The sequence below is a fragment of the Chanodichthys erythropterus genome, chromosome 11, assembly GCF_024489055.1.
Source record: "Chanodichthys erythropterus isolate Z2021 chromosome 11, ASM2448905v1, whole genome shotgun sequence".
NCBI lineage: Eukaryota > Metazoa > Chordata > Actinopteri > Cypriniformes > Xenocyprididae > Chanodichthys > Chanodichthys erythropterus.
Window position 1 is genome coordinate 15,755,572 of NC_090231.1, and position 25,271 is coordinate 15,780,842.

Consider the following 25,271-nt stretch of genomic DNA (forward strand, 5'->3'; position numbering starts at 1 on the left):
AGGCAACGGTTGCTCAACACTTGTCTCTGTTAAATGTTCTTGGAGGAAATGTCAAAATTTAAATTGCGTTTACAAATGCAGGGAGTATGGAGAACACAAAAGGGTTTGATTAAAATCAAAAACCTAATGAATTGTTTCTTTGGAAAGATTGTGTTTCTCTTTCTTTAGAATTGATTGATGGTTCGTCCAAGCTTGATCCCTACAAAAGTGAAGAATAGGATGGAAGAAATCAGGAGAGCACAGGAAAGACGTGAGGAAAAGGAAAGGAGAAGAAAGGAGACCAGATCCACAAATGGCTCTGAAGCCTTTGTCTAATTACGAGGATATAATTGGTAGTTGATGGACAACTAACCCATGAGAATAAAAATGTTAGTAAGAGAGGGTTGTCTCTGATTGGTTTGAAACTCGTAATAAGATATCAATGTCTCCTATTGAGGCTCAGGTGTGTCGTTCCTAAGCTAGAATACAAAGAGGAAAGGAAAAAGGTAAGAAAGAGAAAAAAATGAAAATAATGGGATGAGATAAGAAAAAGGGAATTAAACAAAGAGGTAAATGAATAAATAAAATAGAGTGGCTAAGTGTATAACCAAGAAAAGGAAAAGAAAGATGTAACGCAATAAAATAATGAACAAATGTGAGTCAAAATTAGGAGAAACTTTGGTGGAATAAGTTTGCTTAAACTTTTAAAGTTCAAAGCTTATTCATACCTGAAGTAATTAGATAGTAATTAGATAGAAAAATAGGATTTCAATTTAAATTTAATTAGTTTTATTAAATTCAAATTTGACAATTAAAATTGTAAGCCAGTATTTCTTTTTCAAGTCAAATGCTGGTAAAACGATTAATAATTGTAAACCAATATTTTTCTTTTCAAGTAAAATATAGGTAAAGTAATAAGTGAGAAAGTAAAGGGGAAAATAAGAAGGAAAGACCAACAAGTGTACATAAAATTGAAGTGTTTTAGGTGGTTAAATCACTTTATAGTTGCTCACACAGACACTGCTTTCACACAATGATGTTAACTAGCTTAGCTTCGAGGCTAAAGGCTTTAGCATGAACTTCAATGTAAACAACTGCAGAGGTTAGCTTAGCAACACCGTGCGGTTTGTTTACAATGACGTTCTTCCGGAAGCGTTGGTTAAGACTTCCGTGCCACGACTGTAACTATGGCGACCAAACAAAATGATAGTGGCGAACATGTGAATTACATCAAATACATGTAACTGTACAAATGAAAGACGCATGCACGTACAATCAAGCGTTACGTGAAATGTCGGCGCATTTCAACTCTATAAATAAGAGACACCACTCGTAGCTGTTTTACGACGTGGGGCTTAAACTTTAAGTGATAGCTTTCTGCTGTAATAGATGGAAAAATCGCGACCTCGGCGGGTCTCTTTGCGTGCAAAATAGAACAGGTTCAAAAGCTTCACTTGATCAGTTTCAAATCACTTAAATTGCGCTCGGGAGCTCAAACAAGCAAGCATGTAGCGTTTAGCAAAAGGGAGAATATAGCAGATTGAGTACAGTGGAACACGCACTATAACCAGTTTAGCTATAAATATAAAACAAGCAAGCGTATAGCGTTACTGTTTTACAAAGGGGAAAATAGCAGATTGAGTACAGTGGAACACGCACTATAACCAGTTTAGCTATAAATATAAAACAAGCAAGCGTATAGCGTTACTGTTTTACAAAGGGGAAAATAGCAGATTGAGTACAGTGGAACACGCACTATAACCAGTTTAGCTATAAATATAAAACAAGCAAGCGTATAGCGTTACTGTTTTACAAAGGGGAAAATAGCAGATTGAGTACAGTGGAACACGCACTATAACCAGTTTAGCTATAAATATAAAACAAGCAAGCGTATAGCGTTACTGTTTTACAAAGGGGAAAATAGCTGATTGAGTACAGTGGAACACGCACTATAATCAGTTTAGCTATAAATATAAACAAGCAAGCGTATAGCGTTACTGTTTTACAAAGGGGAAAATAGCAGATTGAGTACAGTGGAACACGCACTATAACCAGTTTAGCTATAAATATAAAACAAGCAAGCGTATAGCGTTACTGTTTTACAAAGGGGAAAATAGCAGATTGAGTACAGTGGAACACGCACTGACACTTTAGCTATAAATATATAGTTTTAGAAACAGATCGAGGAACACGCTCGATCTTGCCGTTCTGTGAGGAGAGTATTCGTCCTGCACAGACTATTTTAACTAAATGCAGTTTAGTTTCAATTCAGCTCTCTGATACACAATAACGTTATTATAGCTATTTTAATGACGCTGGAACACGCAGACATCAGGATAGCTATAAACAAGGCATTCTAGAATTTAAGGAACACGCTTAATTCTTACCTTATAGTATGTGTGATACAGAAATTTACTGCAGACTGGAGTTTAGAGACAAGACAGCAGACTGGGGTTACAGCTCTCACTCATTCAGGCACTCGTTCAAACGGACCGCGCCGTGCGCGCTGCATACGTCACACAAACACTGAGGGGTTTGATAATTTGCGTTGATAAAAAGAAAAATGACTTGATATGTGCTCCAAATTTAGATTAAACTGCCCGCATTCTCCACCATTACTGTAGGGAAAACACCCTAGGAAGTAAAATTAGCTCAAATGAAATATTTAGGGAATTATAAAGAGTTGTTTAGATTACGACCGAGCAACTGATTCGTCCAGCGTTCATTTGCTCGAGCCGTAATAAGCTCTTGTAACGGATATAAATATCCAACAATCGTGAAAACACTGATTAGAGCACGGTAACTTGATCACAGTTTAAGACATTAAATCATAAAGCACATAATACAAGACACTTTCCTTTTAAAATCTACAAGAGATTTTATTTATTCTAACACAAACTAATCTAACACAAAGGCACGCACATACACACACACACACACATTCATACGCGTTGCAGTAAGAAGGAAATGAGAGAGAAAGAGTTTTGAAAGAGAGAGTGATCTGATTAACCAAATTCCTATCAATGCATTTCAAGGACCAGAACGAACCATGAATCATTCATTTATGCACCAGTTCAGTTTTGGTCTGGAGGTACTTGCTTGCGTTGACTTAAAGGTGAATTCCCCTCGTCGTGCAGAGAGGGGTTTCCCAAGTCGATGATTGGTCCAGATCAGGTCCGTGTGGAACAATGAAGGAAGTCTCTTTGTCGCTGGAGTTGAAGCGGCAAAAGTCGTTGGTTGAACTTTGCGGCGAAACGTAGGACACGAGACTTTCAGCGGTAAAGGAAAATTAAGTAAAGAAAAGAAAAGTGAGTGAAGGTTGGATGGCTTGAATGGGCGGCTGGTCTGTTCTTCTTGTTACTCCATTGTTCTTGGTACTCTGGTCATGGTTTCTCTTACCAGAACTAACCAACTCCAGTTCGTTTACTAACCAACTTCTCTCTCTCACTATCTTGCCATATGATCATTTAAACTTAGTTGTTTGTCACACCTCTGAGGAGTCTTGGCCAATCAGACATTGTCCTGTTTCAAGAGGGCCTTCCTCTGCCCCCAATAAAACATAAGTGTCACATCCCGGTCTGTCTCTGCTTTAGCAGATTGCCATTTTAACATAATTGCTGTTAAATGGGATACAATACATTTTAAACAGATTTCATTCAAGTCAGGATATAGGAAAGGGGGAAAGAATCAAATTAAGTCCAAATAAGGCATACTTTCAGTCATTCAGTCAAGAGTTAACACATTTACATGAATTGTGAGTGTTTCTAAAGCCTAACTGTTTACAGGTAGTATTTGTGGACACATAATGCAAAATGTATGTAGTTAAAAGATGTTTGATAAGTCCGTTAAAATTGTTGGAACAATTTTGAAGCAGATTTATTTGTTCAACAGTCTCTTTGGCTCTCCTGTGAAGTAAGGAAACAAAAGGGTCTGGATTGTCTCTCTGTCTTCTTGGGTGACCCTTTGGTATGTCGCTTCTGCTATCAGGAAGCATGTGTCGTAAAAGTAATCAGCCTGGCTTTATCTGCAGACGGTCCGGAGCCGGAACCTCAATTCTGAATTAGAATTATGTTTTGAAAGAATCATCTAAATGATTCATTTGTCTGGTTCGTCCACAGTTCTTACAAAGTAAAGCGAAAATGTAATGAACAAGTACAGTACATGACTTTTCAATTGAATTAAATTGTAAACAATTAAAGTAAAAACATTAACTAAATGCATTTTATGAGCCAGACTTAAAACTGAGCACTCAATTTTATGCTGTAACAGCGGTCCGGAAAAAGGTTGAAGACCCCTGCAATTGCTTACTTGTCTTATTCTCAATATAGATATCATCTCACCACAGGTCCAGGGTCAAACATGTGCTGTTCAAATCGAAGAGGTCACAGAGGACACGCGTCACTCAATACTGATCAAAGATCAGCAGGAATGTGCTAATGAGCCTTTAACACCATGCTGACCTTGAGTGGTTGAAGCCACATCCTTTCCACAAACAAAAATAAATACACACCTCTGCTTTTTCTGCATATCCGATCGAAAATAGGTGTACACAATACATACATGTAGATACAAAAGCACATCCTGTACTGAATGTATTGAGGAGACAAATGCATGTTCTCTATAAGCTAACTTTTACCTCTATTTCCTAGCTCTTGTATTTCATCTGGGTTTCACCCTCAGCCTGCTGTTCACAGAAGCATTAATTATTGGCTTACCGCTTTTATCTGCCACCCCACACTCATGAGTCAGAAAACACATTCAGGAGATAATAGGATAATAATGAAAAAAAATCTCAAGTAATAAATACAACATGAAAGAGACAATGAGGCCAGCAGAGACAGAGAGAGAACAGCAGCAATAGCAAAGAACTGTTATGAGCTCAAGAAAAACACTGTGAATACTTTTGGACAAGAAAAAGAACAATTACAGATAGCTGTTGATTTAAAGGAACATATTTTCTCCTACGCAAGTTCAACATGTAGACATAACTACAGTGGGATCCAAAAGTCTGAAATTGCATTAAAAATGTGTGATTTAAACCTGGACTTAAAAGACTGTAGTAACGTTAACATAAAACAAATAAGTAACGCATTACATTAAAGATGCAATATGTGATATTTTCTGTCCGCTAGAGGTCGCTAGATGCCTATTCAAAACAAAGGCGTATAGCCTGATGACGCCAAGTTTGAGCACAGAATCTCGGGACATGTGGTCTTCACCTCAACGGACGGTGGAATAGAATTGGGATAGGACTCAGGAAGAAATCATGTTCATGGATGTGATTATTAACGTTACTGTAGTATGAAGCAGAGCAGGACCGAGTGTTGTGGGAGCTGAACGAGGCCACTGGAGCGAATGCACAACACACGCCGCAAGCAGCGGAACTTTTATTATGTCACAGTCGCCGGCGCCAATTGACAGGCGACTCCTCACATGTCCCGGAGCCTTGGTTAAAATTGCAATTTTCTCACGATTTACAAATAGTTGGAAACATTTGGGATATTGTAAGTACTCAAGTGAACAAAATATATAACACTGGCCTAGTGGTTTTTGGATATTTTACTGCAAAATTAGTACATATTGCACCTTTAAAAATACTAAAATCACTATTATCAAATAAGTAAATTTGAGACACCGATCATGTGAATTCCTTTTTACAGACGGTTACATGTTCTTGTTTTCATTGAGGCACAAAACACTTTTTGCCACTAACTATTTGGGCTATAATATAACTTACAAATAAAAAGAAAAGCTAGAATAAGGCAAAATAGAAGCATTTTTATTAACTGTCTCAGAGTTTTGGACCATCCCGGTTCCCATCCCAAAGAGTATAAACACCATGGCACTTTTAAAACATCTCCAACATGTCAGCTTCTGGATTTACCAATAGCATGAGTTTGGAATGAGTTTCTAGATTTAATATAAACACAGACAACCACAAACATTCACAAAAAGTTTACAAAAATGTAAAGCAGTTGATTTGAAGCCATAAAGCTTAACAGCTGTCCACCAAAAATGATTGACAATGCTTTCATTGAGGCCTTCAAGTGCTAAACAAAAATGGTGTTAGCACAAAATTTTCCCTCTTGCCTCTAAAAGAAAAAGGAGAAGGTAAGAGATGTGTGTGCTTTACACAACTGGATGGGTTAAATGCAGAGTACAAGTTCCGAGTATGGGTTACCCTACTTGGCCTTCACATGTCACTTTCACTTTCATTCAGTGCAATCAAGAGGATATGAGAAAGATAACGGTAAAGGGCTAGATAAGATGAGACCTTCCCTTGATGGATGAGCCATGAATAATAATAATAAAAAAGTTCTCTCACACAGCGTGATTCATTTTTGAAAGCCACCTCTGATGTAATTTTCATCAGTCTCTTTCAGGAGCCATTCAGTAGCCAACAACCTGTGCGTGTGTGTGTGTGTGTGTGTGTGTGTGTGTGTGTGTGTGTGTGTGTGTGTGTGTGTGTGTGTGTGTGTGTGTGTGTGTGTGTGTGTGTGTGTGTGTGTGTGTGTGTGTGTGTGTGTGTGTGTGTACATTAAAGGCTTAGATCTTGGACAGAGCTGTCCAACTCAAAGGTAAGAAATTATTCATAAATCGTACCAAATAAATAATAATAATAATATGCATTAAAAAATCTTTTAAAAGTAGAGTTGTCTATAGTCATTATAATAATCTTAAAACATTATAATGACACTATAAAGTACACTACCGTTCAAAAGTTTGGGATCGATAGGATTTTTTTTTTTTTTTTTTCTTATGCTTACTAAGGCTGCATTTGATCATAAAAACAGTAAAATTGTAAAAATATTATTACAATTTTACATAACTATTTTCCATTTTAATATATTTTAAAATGTAATTCATTCCTGTAATGGCAAGCCTGAATTTTCAGCAGTCATTACTCCATTATTTATGTGTTCACAAAATCTTCTATAAAATTATAAATGTCTTTACTGTCACTTTTGATCAATTTAATGCATCCTTGATAAATAAAAGTAGCCTATTCATTTAAAAAATCTTTCTGACCAAAAACTTTTGAATGGTGGTGTGCATAAAGTCAAGTAAATGTGTATTTGGACATGTATTCATGACACTACTCCAAGACAGAGCAGTTAAAGTGAAGATAAAGTTAAAATGTGCAGAAAACCCATGCTTCAGTATCTTTATCAGAGCCCAGCATGCAACTCTGCAACAAAGCCCATTTGCAGCTCTTATCACGCAGAGCAGGCCCCAGCACGAAGCTCCACCCTAAGGCTCATTATTCCAATCATATCAAATACAAGCAGGCACGACTCCTCACAGCTTAGGTTATCCACATTGTTTGATGATGCTCGGTGGGGCTCAGCATGAAGCATTGCTATAGGCCTCATACTGCACCTCAGGTCAGAGTGAATAGGTCCGAGCATCGAGCTGCGCTGTGAGGTGCGGCTGATTGAACGCAGAGGCCACAAGCCTGTTGACTTTCTCAAGTAGCTGTGCTGGATTTCATCTGCTGTGCTGGGAAATATGATTGAATGCAATCTCTGAAAAAAACTACAGTTAAAGTATTTTTTTTATTTTATTTTTTTACAATTGGATACGTGCTTTACACAATAGTTAGTACACATTTTCAAAACTACAATGACTGCACTGTCAAGCTCCTGAAGGTGTCGCAGACAACACCACACTTATTGGCCTCATCCAAGACAGTGACAAGTCTACCAACAGACAGGAGGTTGTCTGGTGCAAAGCAGTGGAGAGGATTGTGGAATTTAGGAGAAACACCCCAGCACAAATGTAGGAAACCACTCATTATACATAAATCACGTAACAGTTCAAGTTTTTACTTACATATAAAAGGTTTAGTTTTAATACAAATGACACGTGTGCTGAGTGAGAATGCAATAGAAGTGTGCTCTCTCTCTCTCTCTCTCTCTCTCTCTCTCTCTCTCTCTGTCGTCGGTTAACATTAGTAATAAGCACCTCGTTTTACCTTCTTTGCTATTGCCATATCCAACCGGACTACAAGCTTTACAGTGAGGTTTGTGAAAAAGGGATACGATCGACAAGCTCGCACGTCCGTGCCGCTACGCGCTCAACCCACTCCGAGTTTGGCTTATCACCTTACGTACAGCAGCTATATAGGCGTAAATATTTAATTTGTTTACCATTCTATGAATTCAATACATTTACTTCATTGTGCTCTCTGATTGTTCTGTTGTCTTTGTTTCTTTGTGCAATAAACAACACTATTTATATTATGTATGGATGGATGTATGGATGGATGGATGGATGGATGTATGAATGGATGTATGGATGGATGGATGGATGGATGGATGGATGGATGTATGAATGGATGTATGGATGGATGGATGGATGGATGTTGTAACTGCTTGCAAAACAGAAGTTTCACTTACACAACTTTCATGCCAGCCAGACACAAAAATGCAGATATACCAGCCGATATATGCCAATCTTAGCATCATATCAGTCAACTACTACACCAGACACCCAGAACATCAAAAGAAAAGAAAAGAAAAGAAAAGAAAAAGAAAGAAAAGAAGCAGCCTAATGGTCCCTATATCCAAAGGTTGCAGGTGGAGCTGTAAGTAAAGGTCCCCCCAGAGACTTACTGAGACTCTGCTCTGTCATCATTGTGTTCTTCACTAGCGCTGCTAACCCGACTGCTCTAGGGGAACCATTTCTGCAATTAGTGTACTTGGATGACAAATGTCTGCTAAATGGCAAATAACAAAACACACAGAGCCATAGAGACCTTGATCACACCATACTAGAGTCAGTTGTATAAGCTTAACAAGCAACACCTCAGTTTATTGAAGAGCATGTTTTCAGAAAAAAAAGATGGGCAAAAAGATGAATAAAAACAGCAGAGGGTAAAGCTCCAGCACAGAGCTGCGTCCACCAGGAGCCATTATATTTAATGAAATCCTTCTTTGCAATGCCCCAAGCACATAAAGCTAGCGGCTACTGTTCTACAGACCTCCACCAGATTTTAAAAGAAATACAATTCCACTAGGGATTCCATTTATATCCTGGTCTAAGAATAACTTCATTTGTCAAAACGGTACAGGAGAGATGGCAAAATTGGTCTAGAATCAGCACAGAAGAGTGTCAGATGATGACCTCTGAGGTCATTTCTGTGCTTTGATTTATGATTCTAGAGTAAGAGTTTGGGTGAAGGATCAATATGAACTGGAGGATCCTCAATTGAGAATCCAATCAGGCTCAATTCATATTTTCAAAGAATGTGTCAACAAATAATAAAGAATCTCAATGAGGCGTTCCCTCTTTAATAATAAATTCACTGTCAGCAAATGATGTTGAGATGAGCTAGAGGGAAAAAAAAGTTATAAAAGAATGTTTTGGGAAAAGAATATTCATTTAATCCAGTCAATCATATCACAAGAATATGCATTTATAAACAGGTGCTTACCTCACTTCTGCAGCAGAAACTATAAAAACAAACTGATAAGAATGAACGGGGAAAACACAGACAAATACAGATGGACAAGAAGAATGAGAACAAAAGCCAGATAGGATGAGACTGAAGAGATATGAAAGAGAGAAGTGGCTGGACAGAGGGATAAGGAAATAAAGAAATGGAAGAAAAACATGTGTGAATGAAGAGGAAAGGGGAAAGGGAAAGGTTGTGAACTGAATCTCAGGAATTGATAAGGGTATTAGTGTAAGAAAGAAAGGTGAAATAGGTTTTCTGGTGCTCTATCACCAAAACCCTAGCTCACTTAAGACTTTAGCCTTTCTATTTCTCTTAGTTCTCAGCCTCGTTTGCAGTTTCTCTTTGTTTTTGTGTCCTCTCCCTCTGTCTCTAACAATGCAACCCAAAATAAAGATCTACTGCAGCAATTTAGAGACTTTGTTGCACGGTCATTACTCAATATGTGGTGGACTACATTAAACACACACATCCACCTGGACACACAACATACTCTATACATCCACAAACATAAGTACAAAAACCTTGGCCATATTTCACTCCAAAATCACAAGAATTGTGATTTTACAATATAATATGAAGCTTATTAGGACCAACAAGAATGTTTTCATGACAATTAATTCTCAGTACTATAATTTTAGAAAGAAATAATGATCAATCATTTCAACTATTCAATATTTATACATTTTGGTTTGTTTTTCTGATTTTATTAGACAAATATTTGTCTGGACAGGGCCATTTTCATTACTGATTCTCAGCATTACAGTAATGGAAATTAGGTGGAAAAGTGCTTAATTGTGCTTAATTACAAACAAGACATTTCAATGGTTTCCCCTAGACTGATTAATAAGTTTAAATGTAGAGCAAATAGAGATTTTCACTTAAGTCTCCTGCTTCCAGCAGCTTGACCCTGAGAAAAATACCCCAGTATTCTCTTACATTCTCAGTTTCAGAAAAGATCTCAATGTCTCAAACTGTGCTGAGATTCGCCAAGGCATCACAGTCTGTGATCAGAAGCCAGATATTTAAGTACAAACTCAAACTAGAGCTCTAGTTTATTGGTATTACTATTGATGATAAGCATGATATTTACAAAATGAAATATCGATATCATGTTTTCAAACACTATGAATTCAAATTCTTTTAAGACCAAATGATCTGGTCTACACTTTCCACATTCATTTTATAGCTCATTTTATGAAAGATAAAAACCGGAAGAAATGTACATACACAACAAATGAACATATACCTAGAAAATAGATGGATAGTATGTGTAATGTAAAGTAAATGAAATACATCAAACAACCACATTTCCATTTTTTCCATTATAAGCATGTGAAAAGGAAATTACAGTGTTTGTATCAAATCAAAACCACAGATACACACGTGGTGACATTAAACAAACAGAAACCACCGAGTGGATGACATTAGTGTATAAAATGGAAAATATTACTAATCTTTCACACACACACACACACACACACACACACACACACACACACACAAAAATAAACACATACAAATATGACTGCATTGCAAACCATGCATATTTTCCCACATAAAAGAGGCAGTATAATATCCATATGACAGACTAATTATTATAATATATTTCAGTAAATCCTTTGCAAATCTAAGATGGCAGCACACGCAATGAGAGCCAATTCAGAGCAGCACTGTCAACTACACTTGACAACTCTGATATCTATAATGCATGAGTCTCCATTTCTGTGGTGAGGAACTTGTGCTGGAAAACACAAAGATGTGTTTGTGTGTGTGTATGTGTGTAGAGGAAGAATGAAAGGAGCGCTATCAATCATTTGACTCATCAGTGCGTTAATGTCTGCATGCTTGTCAGCATGTGTGTATGTGTGTGTGCGTGTATGTGATGAGATCAGGCTCATCTCTATGTCATTATGGAGCAGCTCATAGGTTATCAGGGGAGGTGAGAGCTATTTATAACGCCTCTCTCCTCTTCCTTCCACTCTCTCATACACATGCTGTTCCTAGCGCGTTCTCTCTCATTCTCTCTTCCTATCATCCCTCTCTCCCCTTGACCAACTTATGAAGGTGGGGCGGCAGACAAACATTTAGACACTATACACTGACAGACTGCAAACATACTCACACACACACACACACACACACACACACACACACACACACACACACACACACACACACACACACACACACACACACACACACACACACACACACACATCAGTGCAAATTTGCATGTTCTCACACACTGTTATTATTCTGGCCAACACATTATTGTGGAATTAATGGGGCACATACTTCAAATAACCAGTCACAGCAGTCAACTCATCATTTCTCATCAACTCATCAAAACTCACTGTTTTTGGGCACCATTTCATGATTCACTTCTTGTAGGAATCACATTTACATCCACTGATCTATTACAAGCAAAATCTTTTCTAGGACCCAATTACAGTAACTAGTATTACTCTCTCTTTGCTAACTACCATTACATTAGTACTGCATATACTGTATATACAGTAGTACTAGTACTACTAGATTTGTTGATTTGACTCGACAGTGAAAAAAAGCCCAAAGCATACTTCAATTTTTACGCGTACATGAGGGTCAGGGTCAGTCATCAGTTTATCCGCAACCGTGCCCTGGGGGCATCGATGCACAAGGTAGTTGATGAAAAACTTCATAAACAGAACAGACCAGAATGCATGCAGGCTACGGCGACAATGGAGGCCTACATACAAGAGATTGTGCAAAGAGGTTTGAATGTACCATCATTTGTACAACTCTAGCATGAAAGAATACAAAGATGTTTAAATGGGTTGTAACTTCCCATTGTCCACAACAATATTTAAAGGTTCCCAGCCCTATTTTGTTTTTCAAAACTTCTTTTAATATACTACTTTTATTATCTGTTTTTAAAAAAAAGGAGCTGCATGAAATATAATAAGAAATATATGATTTTGTTGTTTTGGGCTTATTTTATTATTATTATTGTTTATTTATTAATTGACTTTTTATATCTTAAGGCCTCTTGAAAATTTGCTGAGGTCCCCTACTGGGCCCCGGCCCCTTGGTTGAAAACCACTGATCTACCAGTTTGAATGCAGGTCAACCAGCTGGCAGTCCAATTGTTCAATAATTGAGAAGATTGTACTAGCAAGAAACCATGTAAATTTAGCTATCTGAAGCTGGTTTCAGTTAGATTGTCTAGCAGGCTATGAGTGCTGCCACAGTGTGTGAATGCAATTACTGTAGCTTTTGTATATTTGTACACAAGTGCTCTTCAGTGTTTGACTGTTTAAGTAATTGCAGTGTACATGATGTTGTGCTTTCTTAGTAGTTTATTTGATAAGAAAGCATCTGGACAGAATTTAATGGTAAATGTAATATCCTCCAGACATACAGAATCAGAGAAATCAATGTATTATGTACATGCAAACAAAAATGTGTGATGTATTTTGATTTGCTATTCATTTAATTCTCAGCATATGCCAAGTTAACATTTAGGAAAATAGCTCAAACAAGCTATACATCTTACAATAAAAGCCTCCACATTTCTGTGAATTTATTTCCTGTGCATCTTGTAAAGGCAACTGTATAGTTTTTCACTCACTCAGTGATCTCTTCGGTAACCGTATGTTCCACCTGTAGGCGGGAGTTGACCTCGATGAAGTAGTGCTTTCCATGTTTGTCCACCAGGAACTCCACTGTGCCTGCATTCTCATAGCCCACCTATGAAAAATGTTGCAGAGTTGTTGTGTTAGCATTAAAAAATACATTTAACGTGTGAGCACATGTTGTTTATGGACCACTTTAAACCTCTTTAAACCAGTTTTGGACCTCTCTTGCTCTACTAAACATTAGGTGGATATTAAAGCATCTAGTTCAGGGATGGGCAACTTATGTCTTGCAGAGTTTAGTTCTATCCCTAATCAAACAAACCTGCCTGTAATTTGCAAGACATAAAGTGATAATACATGGGGCAACTTTTTGAGCAATGTTGCTGAGAAATGTTGCTTGGGCACTTTCCCATGGGGAAATACTTCAGATCAAAATTTCTTGCCCATTCTCAAAGTATCCAGATAGAAATGGATTTTGCCCATTCCCCATGGGAAAGTGACCAAGCAACATCGCTCGGCAACATTGCTCAAAGAGTTGCCCCATGTATCATCACCTTTAGGTTAGATTTTTTAGGTGTTTGATTAGGGATATAATTAAACCCTCAGGGCAGTTGCCTTCCAGGACTGTAGCTGCCCATCCCTGCTCTACTGTACTTCAAGCTGCATGGTTCTTTGGAAAGCATCCAGTAAAATTGGTTGTCAAGTTAAGACACAGCACAAAGACCCAGCACATCAGCTCCACAGTATGCAATAATCAAAAGATGCTTTCTGTTAGACACTAGAAATACCGGTAACAGTGTCAGAGATTTTGGTATGGAAATTTTGAGAAGATGAGTAAGTTTGAGAACTTTATTTACATGTGCTGGCATCCCCAGGGGCTTCTGCTTGAGCTCCCAGAGGAATGACAACTTGAACCCAACATGATGAGCAGAGATTTAGTTTAAAAAGCCCAAACTTTCCCTCTTTAAATCTCTCAAGCTTGTAGGAAAAAAACCCTTAGGCGATTGGTTAATTCTGCTGAACAGTGTGATGCCAGTTGAAGGAAGCAAAGAAGCTTCTGGTAAAAGCCATGAAATCAGCAGGACCGCTGCTCTTGATACCAGCCCAAAACACAACCCATGGAGCAGGAGATGTGTATGAGATATAGAGATAGATATACTGGGTGAGATGAAAACACTTTCACATTAAACATAGGGAGACAAAATCAGAAGAAGGAGATACAAGATACAAAACCTGCTTCTTCTAAAGTTTGCAACTCTCTTCTCTTTTCGTGTTGTCTTCTCTCTCACAATGTCTTTCATAAACACTCATTCAGGCTACTCGTATACACTGAAGGGATTGGAGATAATCCAGTGCCAAAATTCACTGTAATCTGATCCAATTTCTCCCTACAATTTAGCGTTGCCTACTAATCCCACATTGCAACGAGCTTGCCAAAAGCAGACGCTCACCCACACAAACAACACAAACACAAGTATACACACACAAATATAATTTAAAACATAGCTTTGTAAACTTACTCTGACATATTACAATATTTACTACATTTACATAGACAAATCCACACTATTACACACTTTACAGAAACAGACATTCAAACTACTGTGATGCTGATTTGACAAAATTAATTCACTCAGCTCCTACCCTTTTTCCATTCATCCCTCCTTCCCTCATCCCTAAACACCGAATTTCAATCGTATCAGGAGGATTTGATGCTTTTTAATCTTAACCGACTAACATGACCATGAGAACAGGGTTGAAAGCGATGTCAGTTAAACCACTACTGATAGGAGGAGAGAAAGAAAAAAATGAATGAACCAATGATAAACATATGGATGAATAAGAAACTGAATAAATCAATGAATGAAAAAAATTAACAAATAAATTCTAGAATGTGAAGTAAAAAAAAATGCATTTTTGTTTTTCAGTGTTGAATATGTAATATAAAGCGTTCCTTCATACATGCACATAATACATGCCGATGTTAATGCTTATAGATTCAATTGCATACACAATGATTTATCAAGCCTGAATGTCACTTCAGAAACTGTAACTGCATGTACAAATTGATACCACCAGAAGGCAAGAATTTATCTGATTCACGTGGATGCATGATACATATGTGCCTACTGTCACTGTGGCAAAATGGAAACTTATGAGAATATGTAAAAAAAACTCAGTGCTGCTGGTCTTCTAATATGCACTAATGTGACATTAACTGATTTATTCAAAATTATGTTTTAAAATAAAAACAAATCATAAATGAACTTCCAAGGATTTCATCATTTAAATAAATATACTCTGACATGTATATAAAATGTGTAATGTATATTTATACAATAAATCAAATTATGTATATTGTAGATTATAGATTGTTAAAATAACCAATTTAAAAACTATAAGGACTTGGAGTCATGACTTGTGAATTGATCTTTTGACAAAAGAGGTCTTTATACCACTAAAACATCCTGCAAGATTCATATCTTAAAATGTCCTCCTCATTATAAACAAAGAACTTATTTAATTAAGCTCCAAATATGGCTCATTTGGATACTGTGGAATTTGTTATGTCATATGGACAAATACATTTGCATATACCTGCCTCTAGAGCAAAACATTGCTGAATAGTTTTATATCATCACACCACTGGCCCCACCCACTGGTGTTCAGTTACTTAACGGCTGACAATTACCTACATCAGGTGCAAGCATTGCGTTGTGTCAAAAGCAAATAGAGCCCATTATAATCACTGACGTGATCTACAGATTATTTCGTAAACGAGGCACAGTGTAATGGAAAGTTCGCAAAGAAACGTTTGCTGACAGAAAAAGCAATCAGCAGTATTGGATCTGACAGCAGCAACATAGCAAACCATAATTAAACAAATGCTTTGTCTGTAAATAACAGTTTTATATGGATAATATTTTCAAAACATGTACTCACATGCATTAGCCAGTGGGCGTTTATACTTTTTCCTGCAATGACGTTAGCCAATAACAGTGGTCGTTTACTGACAAGCATTAAAGGAGCCATCCCTTAAAAATGCATTTAATTTTATATTTTTTATTTATTTTTTTATTTTTTTGCAAAAAACTTTATTAACATTATAAGTGAAACTCAAGGAACATATTACATAATAAAAAAAATCCATGTCATGACCCTTTTAAGGTTCAGTCACCCCTTGCTCAGCAAAATTTCCTTTCGAATGGGGAAAATGGATGGAGTGTCTCGTTCCCCTTCTCAGGGAACCATGGTTATATTTTTTCCCACCCAGATTTTGTTCATTTCGTCCATTTCATCCATGCCGACAAACAGAAAGATGCTTGGTTTGAAAGTAACATCTGTTTGAGCTGTATACATCACTACTCTATATTGACAAAAGACAATGGACTACAGATGTAACGATTCACTCAACTCACAATTCGATACGATTCACAATACTGGTTTCACGATTTGATTTTCTCACAATATTTTTTAACAAAATGAAATTTAATTGAGAAAGTGTCTTTTTATTATTTCTCAGACAAAACGTTGCATATTTCTTTGAAATATCTTTATAACAAAACTAAATTGAAATTTTAAAACAAATCCTAAATCAAATAAATCAATAAATAAATAATACAAATAAAAGAAATCTCTTCATATGAGTACATGAACAACATGTTTATTTGCTCTATTACAGGCTGAACTATCTGTAGCCATTTAAAATTGGAGGCATCCACTGCATTTTAATCACGATCCCAACAAAGATGCTGCATACATGCAGCATGAGCAGTTTTTAATTTTTAACATTTGAAGAAAAAACTGAATGTTCAGACTTTAGCTTTGTGAAATTATGCTACATAAAACTTCATAACAGCAGACAGACTGCATGAGAACACAAATTCACTGTCTTGACAGCAGGTGGCGCTACAGCGGCAATACAGCGCTTCCATGGTTACCGCTGTAAACAAAGCAGCGTTGTGCGCTAAAATTACTTTAAAATGCATTGTACAGAAGTAAGATGAAAAGAAAATACCATCTAAACTTTTCTGAACCCAGTCAGGCTCAATTATATATTCATATAAACCCCCTCCCCCAAATATATCGCGATTCATTTAGCATCTCAACCGACACGTTTTAATTGATTTTCAACTGGTTCCGGATGCATCGTTACATACCTACAATGGACCTCTGTATATATTAAATATTTTATCCTTTGATGGCAAAGCTATATTTTCAGCAGCCATTCCTCCAGTCTTCAGTGTCACATGATCCTTCAGAAATCCTTCTAAATATGCTGATTTGGTGCTCAAGAAACATTTCTTATTATCAATGTTGAAAACAGTCATTGATTAATCACTGATTAATATTTTTGTGGTAACCGTGATACAGTTCTTTCAGGATTCTTTGATGAATAGAAAGTTCAAAAGGACAGTATTTATTTGGAATAGGAATTTGTAACATTATAAATCTATTTACTGTCATTTTGATCAAATTAATGAGCCCTTGCTAAATAAAAGTTTCAATTTTACTTTCATACTGTATATATACAATTCTTGTGTCAAGACATAATTTTCCTGTGGCTCCATAGTGATTAGTCACATGACATTTATGGTTCATGCAATTGGCCCAAAAGAATAAAGATAATGAATGGAAATACTTGCTGACTGCTTTCTACAGATACTACCTTGTATTTCTACAGATACTAGACCTCCTGGACCTCCCTGTCTCTTTCTAATCCTTTCACTAAAGCTACTTTTTTTTACTCTGCAGTTAGATGTTTCTGCACAATACTTGTTTTCAGCTGAATTCAAATCAACTTTATTCTGCTATGCCCCTTTATGATGCAACGTCAAATAGGCAGGTTATAACAAGAGTACCATAAGGATGGGCTGGAAGAAAGGACAGATGGTGAAGAGAAGGGGTGGAGGGTGGGGGGTGGGGGTGGGGAGAGAGACGTAATCAGTGTCTTTTTGATCAGACGTGTTTGTGGTGACATGCATGATTATAATCAGCTCTCAAGCGGCTGCTATGGTGACCGTTCACCTACAGATATGACCCAGAATACACTGATGTGAAAGACAGTGAATGGGTCACAATATGAAGAATAGACACTAGCAGATGTGAATACATGAGGAGTATAAAAGGAAAAGTATCACTATGGTTATTAGCACACATCGTTGTTCGATCATTACTGGCAGTATGTCAGAGCTCCAGATGTGCTCAGACTTCACTCACTGCTTTAGTGACATCTAGAGAATGCTGTATGTTATGAACTGATGAAACTGATTTAACTGAGTGTATGAAAGTATAATAAACAAGACAAGTTCAAATAAAACTTGTTATTATGAGGATCTGCTTTGCAGTTTATAGATTTTTCAGACAATAAAGCAGATGGCAGATTGTCTGTTCGGAATACATTAGAGAAGCACTCGCACAAACATGGCCTTTCATGCACTACATCAAGCATTCTGTTTGCTCATTGAGCAAAAGCACAATATTGGGAAAACCACTGGGGTCATCTCCTCCTTCAGTTAATCTGATATTAGACCAAAGAGGGAGGGAAGAAAATAAATATGGTTGGAACTTAGATACTGATAATGATTCAGTCTTAAAAAACAAAGCTATATAAAAAACAAGCTCACTACAAGAGTGAGCATCTCCCATTCCCTTTAAAAGGGGGGTATAATGCTATTTCATGTATTCTGAATTATTTACACTGTTAAAGAGTTGGATTTTCATGCTAAACATGGCCAAAGTTTCAAAACAAGAGTTGACGTATGACAGTATTTCTGTTCCAAAAACTCTCTTCCAAATCGTCACAGGATTCAGACTTTTTTTTTTCGAGCATAAGCCTGAGTGACGTAAATGGGGGCGGAATTCCTTGTACGGGCACTCTCCCGGAAGGGCGCATGCACACGTCGACCAGAGCGAGAGCGCAAGAGCACGCCTATCAACGCACGTTCGGGTTTACGGAAGTTGTCGGCAGCACTGCACAGGTCACAGGACTGCACAAAATCAAAAATGTCACCAAAAAGAAGTGTTTTTGGTTGTGAGGGAAAATAATCTTGCTTCCCAAAGAACCCAGTGTTCAGCAGAGCTGAGAGATTTGTTATCACGCATTACACTGATGCGCTCTCGATATTTGTTATTAAAATAACCATAGAAACTGATAGTTGCAATCACTTTTTTATTGGTTAAAATGAATGGATAATATATCTCGTGTTTTTCCGTGGCTGCTCGAGCCCTCCGGATCGGTGCTTATGGTTTTATAAACAAGGTCCAGTTCTACGCTGGATTTACAGATCGTTTGAAATTAAAAGATGGAGCAGTCAAAGTGATAATGATCCCAATCATGAGTCAGAAGCATAGGTGGTGAGTAAACCTGCTTCAAATGTCTGTTTTGTTTGCAATGGGCGCCTAAGTGCATATAGAACAGTGAATTAATAAATTCATTATTCATCATTCATACGCTATATTCATTATAGTGATTCAAAAGTTATCCATGAATAATGCGATGGTGTATTGTGTGTTTAAACACAGTTGTTTAGCTGACCATTCATAGCTTGTAGACGATCTCTACACAAAAGCTGTGTGTACTCATGACTCTAGCTCCACTTACAGGACATGCCTCCAGGCGCTCGGCTGTTTTCGGAAATACTTGGTACAGCATATGTATCTTTTATAAATATGATTAAACTAAAGACTTTTTGGAGATATGAAGGATGCACTACTATATAGGTACTCAATATTAACATGAGATTGGCAGAAGACAGTTGCGCTCACGCCATTGTGGATTTGCTATTTACACAGCAGAATTAGCAAGCAGAAAACCGAACGTTTCTCTAGGGAGGAAACGTATGGGACAAGCCGGATTCCACCAAAACATTGCAAAACACTGTAGTCCTTTTCTTTTTAATATTTGGCATGTTTGTGTGCTGCTGCGCATCCCTGTGTGTATAATAAGCAGAGAGTACGTGCGTTGTGCACCCGCATATAGGCCCATATTACTAACATGCTCTTTAAAGGTGCTCTAAGTGATGTCACGCGTTTTTAGGCCAAAACATTTTTTGTCACATACAGCAAACATCTCCTCACTATCCGCTAGCTGCCTGTCCCCTGAACACACTGTAAAAAAACGCGGTCTCTGTAGTCGCCACAAGCTCCAAAAACGGCAATAAAAACATAATAAACATGCTCCAGCCAATAACCGACAAGAATGATTTGAAATGCGCGTTCATGACTGTTTCAGGAATCAAGGAGGGGAGGGGGAGGAGGAGGAGGAGGAAGAGGGAGGGTCTAGCTAGCCTCTATTTTCTTTGACAACACTTCGAACGTCAACAAGAAGTTACTTCGCCCAGGATCACTTAGAGCACCTTTAAATAACAAAACAAATATTGCGTTAGACCAGGTTTATGTTGGTCAATGGTGCAGTCTATTTCAGTTGCTTCAAAATAGCAAAGTGCCGACAATGCGCCTGAACACACCTCATTTTCAGACCAGCACGCCCCTGGGTGCACAAATGGGTGCAAATGCATTTGCTATTTAAACAACGTAGTGCAGGACATGAAAATGATAACTGCATCAGGCTGAAACTAGCAAAAAACACTTGTGTTGTGCCTGGCGCCGCATCGCCTATGACTGAATTAATCTGTGAGTGAATAAGTAAGTGAGTGAGCAAATGAGTCAGTGAGTTAATTAGTGAGCGAGCATGCAAGTGAATGAATCTGTGAGTGAGCAAGCAACTTAGTGTGTGAATCAGTTAATGAGTGAATCAGTGAGCGAGTGAGTCAGTGTGTGAGTGAGTCTGCGGGTGAGTGAGCGAATTAGTCTGTTAATGAGTCATTAAATGATTGAGTCAGTAAGTGATTGTGTGTGCGAATGAGTCGTCCTTGCTGTACTTCACAACTCTTTAGGAATTTTGAGTGAACAGTTGTCATGGCAACGCAGGCAATTAAATAAAACAAAAAAGGGAACTAAAAATTGCTCATTAATTCATGTTATATCATTTTTATTGATCTGGCTTGTTGTTTTTACTTCATTCCTTATTTTTAACCTTTCATCCACCCCATCACATTAATAGAGGAAGAAAACTCTCTCTCACCTTCTTTATCTCTGAACTGTAATGACAGGGAAAAAAATCTAAAGCTAAACACAATACTTTTCTCTACATCTTTATCTTCCACATCTTCATGTTTACAACTTGCAATAACATTGAAACTTATGATCCAATCGAGCCGATTTGATCATCACCCAATCAAAACACAGCACGTTTACTCCCATCAAGCAGTTTCTATATTCAGCTAACTGATTTAATCTGTTTTGCCCATGTATTAATTCATTAATTCATGTTATATCATTTTTATTGATCTGGCTTGTTGTTTTTACTTCATTCCTTATTTTTAACCTTTCATCCACCCCATCACATTAAAAGGTGCCCAAGAATGCTTTTTCACAAGATGTAATATAAGTCTAAGGTGTCTCCTGAATGTGTCTGTGAAGTTTCAGCTCAAAATACCCCATAGATTTTTTTAATACATTTTTTTAACTGCCTATTTTGGGGCATCATTAACTATACACTGCTTTTGGCAGCGCCGCCCCTTTAAATCGCGTGCTCCCTGCCACACGAGCTCTCGACTATATTACATTGCATTTACAAAGTTCACACAGCTAATATAACCCTCAAATGGATCTTTACAAGATGTTCATCATGCATGCTGTATGCATGCTTCGAATTATGTGAGTAAAGTATTTATTTTGATGTTTACGTTTGATTCTGTACGAGTTTGAGGCTGTGCTCTGTGGCTAACGGCTAATGCTACACTGTTGGAGAGATTTATAAAGAATGAAGTTGTGTTTATGCATTATACAGACTGCACATGTTTAAAAATGAAAATAGCGACGGCTCTTCTCTGTGAATACAGTAAGAAACGATGGTAACTTTAACCACATTTAACAGTACATTAGCAACATGCTAATGAAACATTTAGAAAGACAATTTACAAATATCACTAAAAATATCATGCTATCATGGATCATGTCAGTTATTATTGCTCCATCTGCCATTTTTCGCTGTTGTTCTTGCTGGCTTACCTTGTCTGTGCACAGATCCAGACGTTAATACTGCCTTTCCTTGTCTAATGCCTTGAACATGGGCTGGCATATATGCAAATATTGGGGTCATACGTATTAATGATCCCGACTGTTACGTAACAGTCTGTGTTATGTTGAGATTCGCATGTTTTCTGGAAGTCTTTTAAACAAAAGAGATTTATATAAGAAGGAGGAAGCAATGGGGTTTGAAACTCAATGTATGTCTTTTCCATGTACTGAACTCTTGTTATTTAACTATGCAAAGATAAATTCAGTTTTTGATTCTAGGGCACCTTAAATAGAGGAAGAAAACTCTCTCTCTCACCTTCTTTATCTCTGAACTGTAATGACAGGAAAAAAATCTAAAGCTAGACACAATACTTTTCTCTATATCTTTATCTTCCACATCTCCATGTTTACAACTTGCAATAACATTGAAACTTATGATCCAATCGAGCCGATTTGATCATCACCCAATCAAAACACAGCACATTTACTCCCATCAAGCAGTTTCTATATTCAGCTAACTGATTTAATCTGTTTTGCCCAGGCACAATTTAAATTTAAAATCTAGTCTAGAATGGAGCTGGTGCATAGCAATTCTTCATTAGAAATTCTGGGGTTTCTTTTTAAAATAAATTCTTGCAATCACGAGGTTGAACCTTTCATTTCATTGTCTTGAAATGCCTTATTTTTTGCTGTCATCAAAGCCAGTTTCTCTCATAACCTTCTTGACACATATTGATCTTTATGAACAAGTCTTTTTAAAGTGCATATGCAGACAACATTCAGATATAGGTCACATTTTAATGCCAAGTGTAAACATGGCCTTTCTCTGTATGAAAGTCTTTGTGTTCCAATGTCCATCCTTTGTTTTCCCCTCCCACTAAATTTGCTTTGTAAAAAACACTTGAGTCTGAAGTTTTGCTGAATCCATCAAACTGGCCCACAGACAAAACAATAAACTCCATGGCAAATGTCCCATAATACTCAGTAAGACCCCAAAGCTTCAGTGAATATAATCCAATGCATCCAAGCTAAACTGAAAAACAAACAAACAAAATGCATAACACCATCACTTCCACACACACTCCAGACAAAACCAATGAAATCCCTCAAAAATCCCCCTGCTGGCAATCTGATGGAATTAAGATTGTTCTCAATCAGAATATAAAATTTGAGGCAGCAGATAAGTGCAGTCCTGAAGCTTGTTAACACCAGCAGGGCATTCTGCAGAAGACTGAAGAAATATTCTGCCAGTCTCTCTTCAATCTCTCTGTGAAATGCATGAAATATGAGCTCCTGCATGAACAGCTCAGTTAGAATGGCTTTGTCGCTAAATTATGTTTTTGTGTACACACTTACAGGCATGAAAATGTATAGATACACACAGAAGATGAGAGTATAAATGCAGTGAGCTGTGAATAAGCCAGTTTATTTGTTTCTAGTTTGGATGGTAATCGTAAGGAATTCTGGTAAAGTCAGCATGAAATTAACCTATTTTCTAAATACATGTTAACTGAATTTTATACCACTACAATAAACTACACACTGTCAAACAACCAGTCAATAACTACACAAGTCTCACAAGCCTTAAGTGCAGCAAGAAGACACATTAACAGTTATTGGTTAATTTTGAAACAAACATGAAAAACGTAATAACTTGTGATTCTGTAAGTGAATTACATCAATTTAGTAACTTCTCTGAATGATTCATTAGGGATTTTGATTCTCTAAACCCAACAACAACTTATATAGTCATTCGGTTGGAAATTAGACTACACTGGTCTAGGGGTGTCCTCGACTACGGATTTTGTGGAATTTGAGCTTGAAAAACAGCAGTCCGCTAGAGAGTGCGCACAGACTTTGAAAGGTTCGCGCGCTGAACTGTGCACTAGATGGAGCGGGACACGGAAAATGAAGGCCTGGCTATAGCCTACCCGCGGCTTAAGACAACTTTTATTTTCTTTCACACACAGCACAGAGAAACATCTTTCTAATAAACCGACCAAACTGCCTGTCAAGTGATAGATGAAACTGACAATGATTTTATCTTTTTTAAACAAATGAAAGGCAATGTGGATAAACATTCACAGCCAAGATGTACAGAACACTCTCAAAGATATAGAAGAAAATTAATAAAAACATTTTGGATCAATAAACCTTAATATAACTGCAGAAAGGCCACACAGATAGATATAAGCTAAATTTCATATGGCGGCAAATCAAATTATATAACATTATAACATTGATGCACCAAAAAGCAAAAAAAAAATATTATTTTTTATCAAACATTAATTTACATAATTGGATTAGAACAGAATATACCGTTCTAATATATGAAAATAGTCTAATTAAAAAAATGAAATATGATCAAGTCAAAATGCAAAATGCCTGAAGTGCAGGGGAACATATATTCAAAACACAAGCCACAAATAGTTAAATTAAATAACCCAGAGTGATCAATAAATAAATTAAAATTAAAGAAATTATTACAATAACGAAAGTATAGCCATAATTGTCGACTTGTCTTTTTAAATGCAGAGACAATAAACGCTAAACTGGAGTGGCAGTCTTTTTAGCTCAACATTCACAACATCCAAAAATCATATAACATCCGGCTGAAATAGTTTGAAATCACTTGTAGCTAACCTACCTGATTGAGAGACAAAAATCCAGTCTTTCACGCGATCTGCCTGTGTCCGTTTGAGTCTTTTCAAATAGCGCGCTATAGTCAGCTCGTTGGCCGGCAGAAGTAAGTTTTTTTGATCATCTTTTACCATTTCAAAGTGCATCCAATTGTACACTTTATCCCAGACACTGTTGAAGATTTAATCCCTGCCGTAAAGATGCTCATCTGCCGGTCGCGGATCATGGAAGTGAAACTTAAATCGGTCACAGGTTGGATTTATTCACCCACATTAAAAAATATTTATTAAAAGCTTCTTTCTTTTCACATTTTTATTTATAGTATTAACATAATAGGCTGTATATTAACCTATTGGGAAAGAAACAGTAGGCTATGTCTATGTAAAATCAGATATTGAGCACCCCCATATCTCGCCTCATAACACCTCTGCAACGATTCGACTGTGAGATTGGTAGTCGAATCAGGCTCCTCCTATCGAAGATTCGAATCG

General features: G+C 37.2%; 1 protein-coding gene across 1 annotated transcript in view; it reads right to left on the reverse strand.

Annotated features, from left to right (window-relative positions):
• Positions 1-25,271, reverse strand: part of pcxb (pyruvate carboxylase b) — a 343,108-nt gene that overhangs the window by 287,089 nt on the left and 30,748 nt on the right. Inside the window, exon 8 of the mRNA XM_067401859.1 lies at positions 13,050-13,168. Coding sequence (XP_067257960.1) covers positions 13,050-13,168 — 119 coding nt within the window. The remainder of the gene's footprint in view (positions 1-13,049; positions 13,169-25,271) is intronic.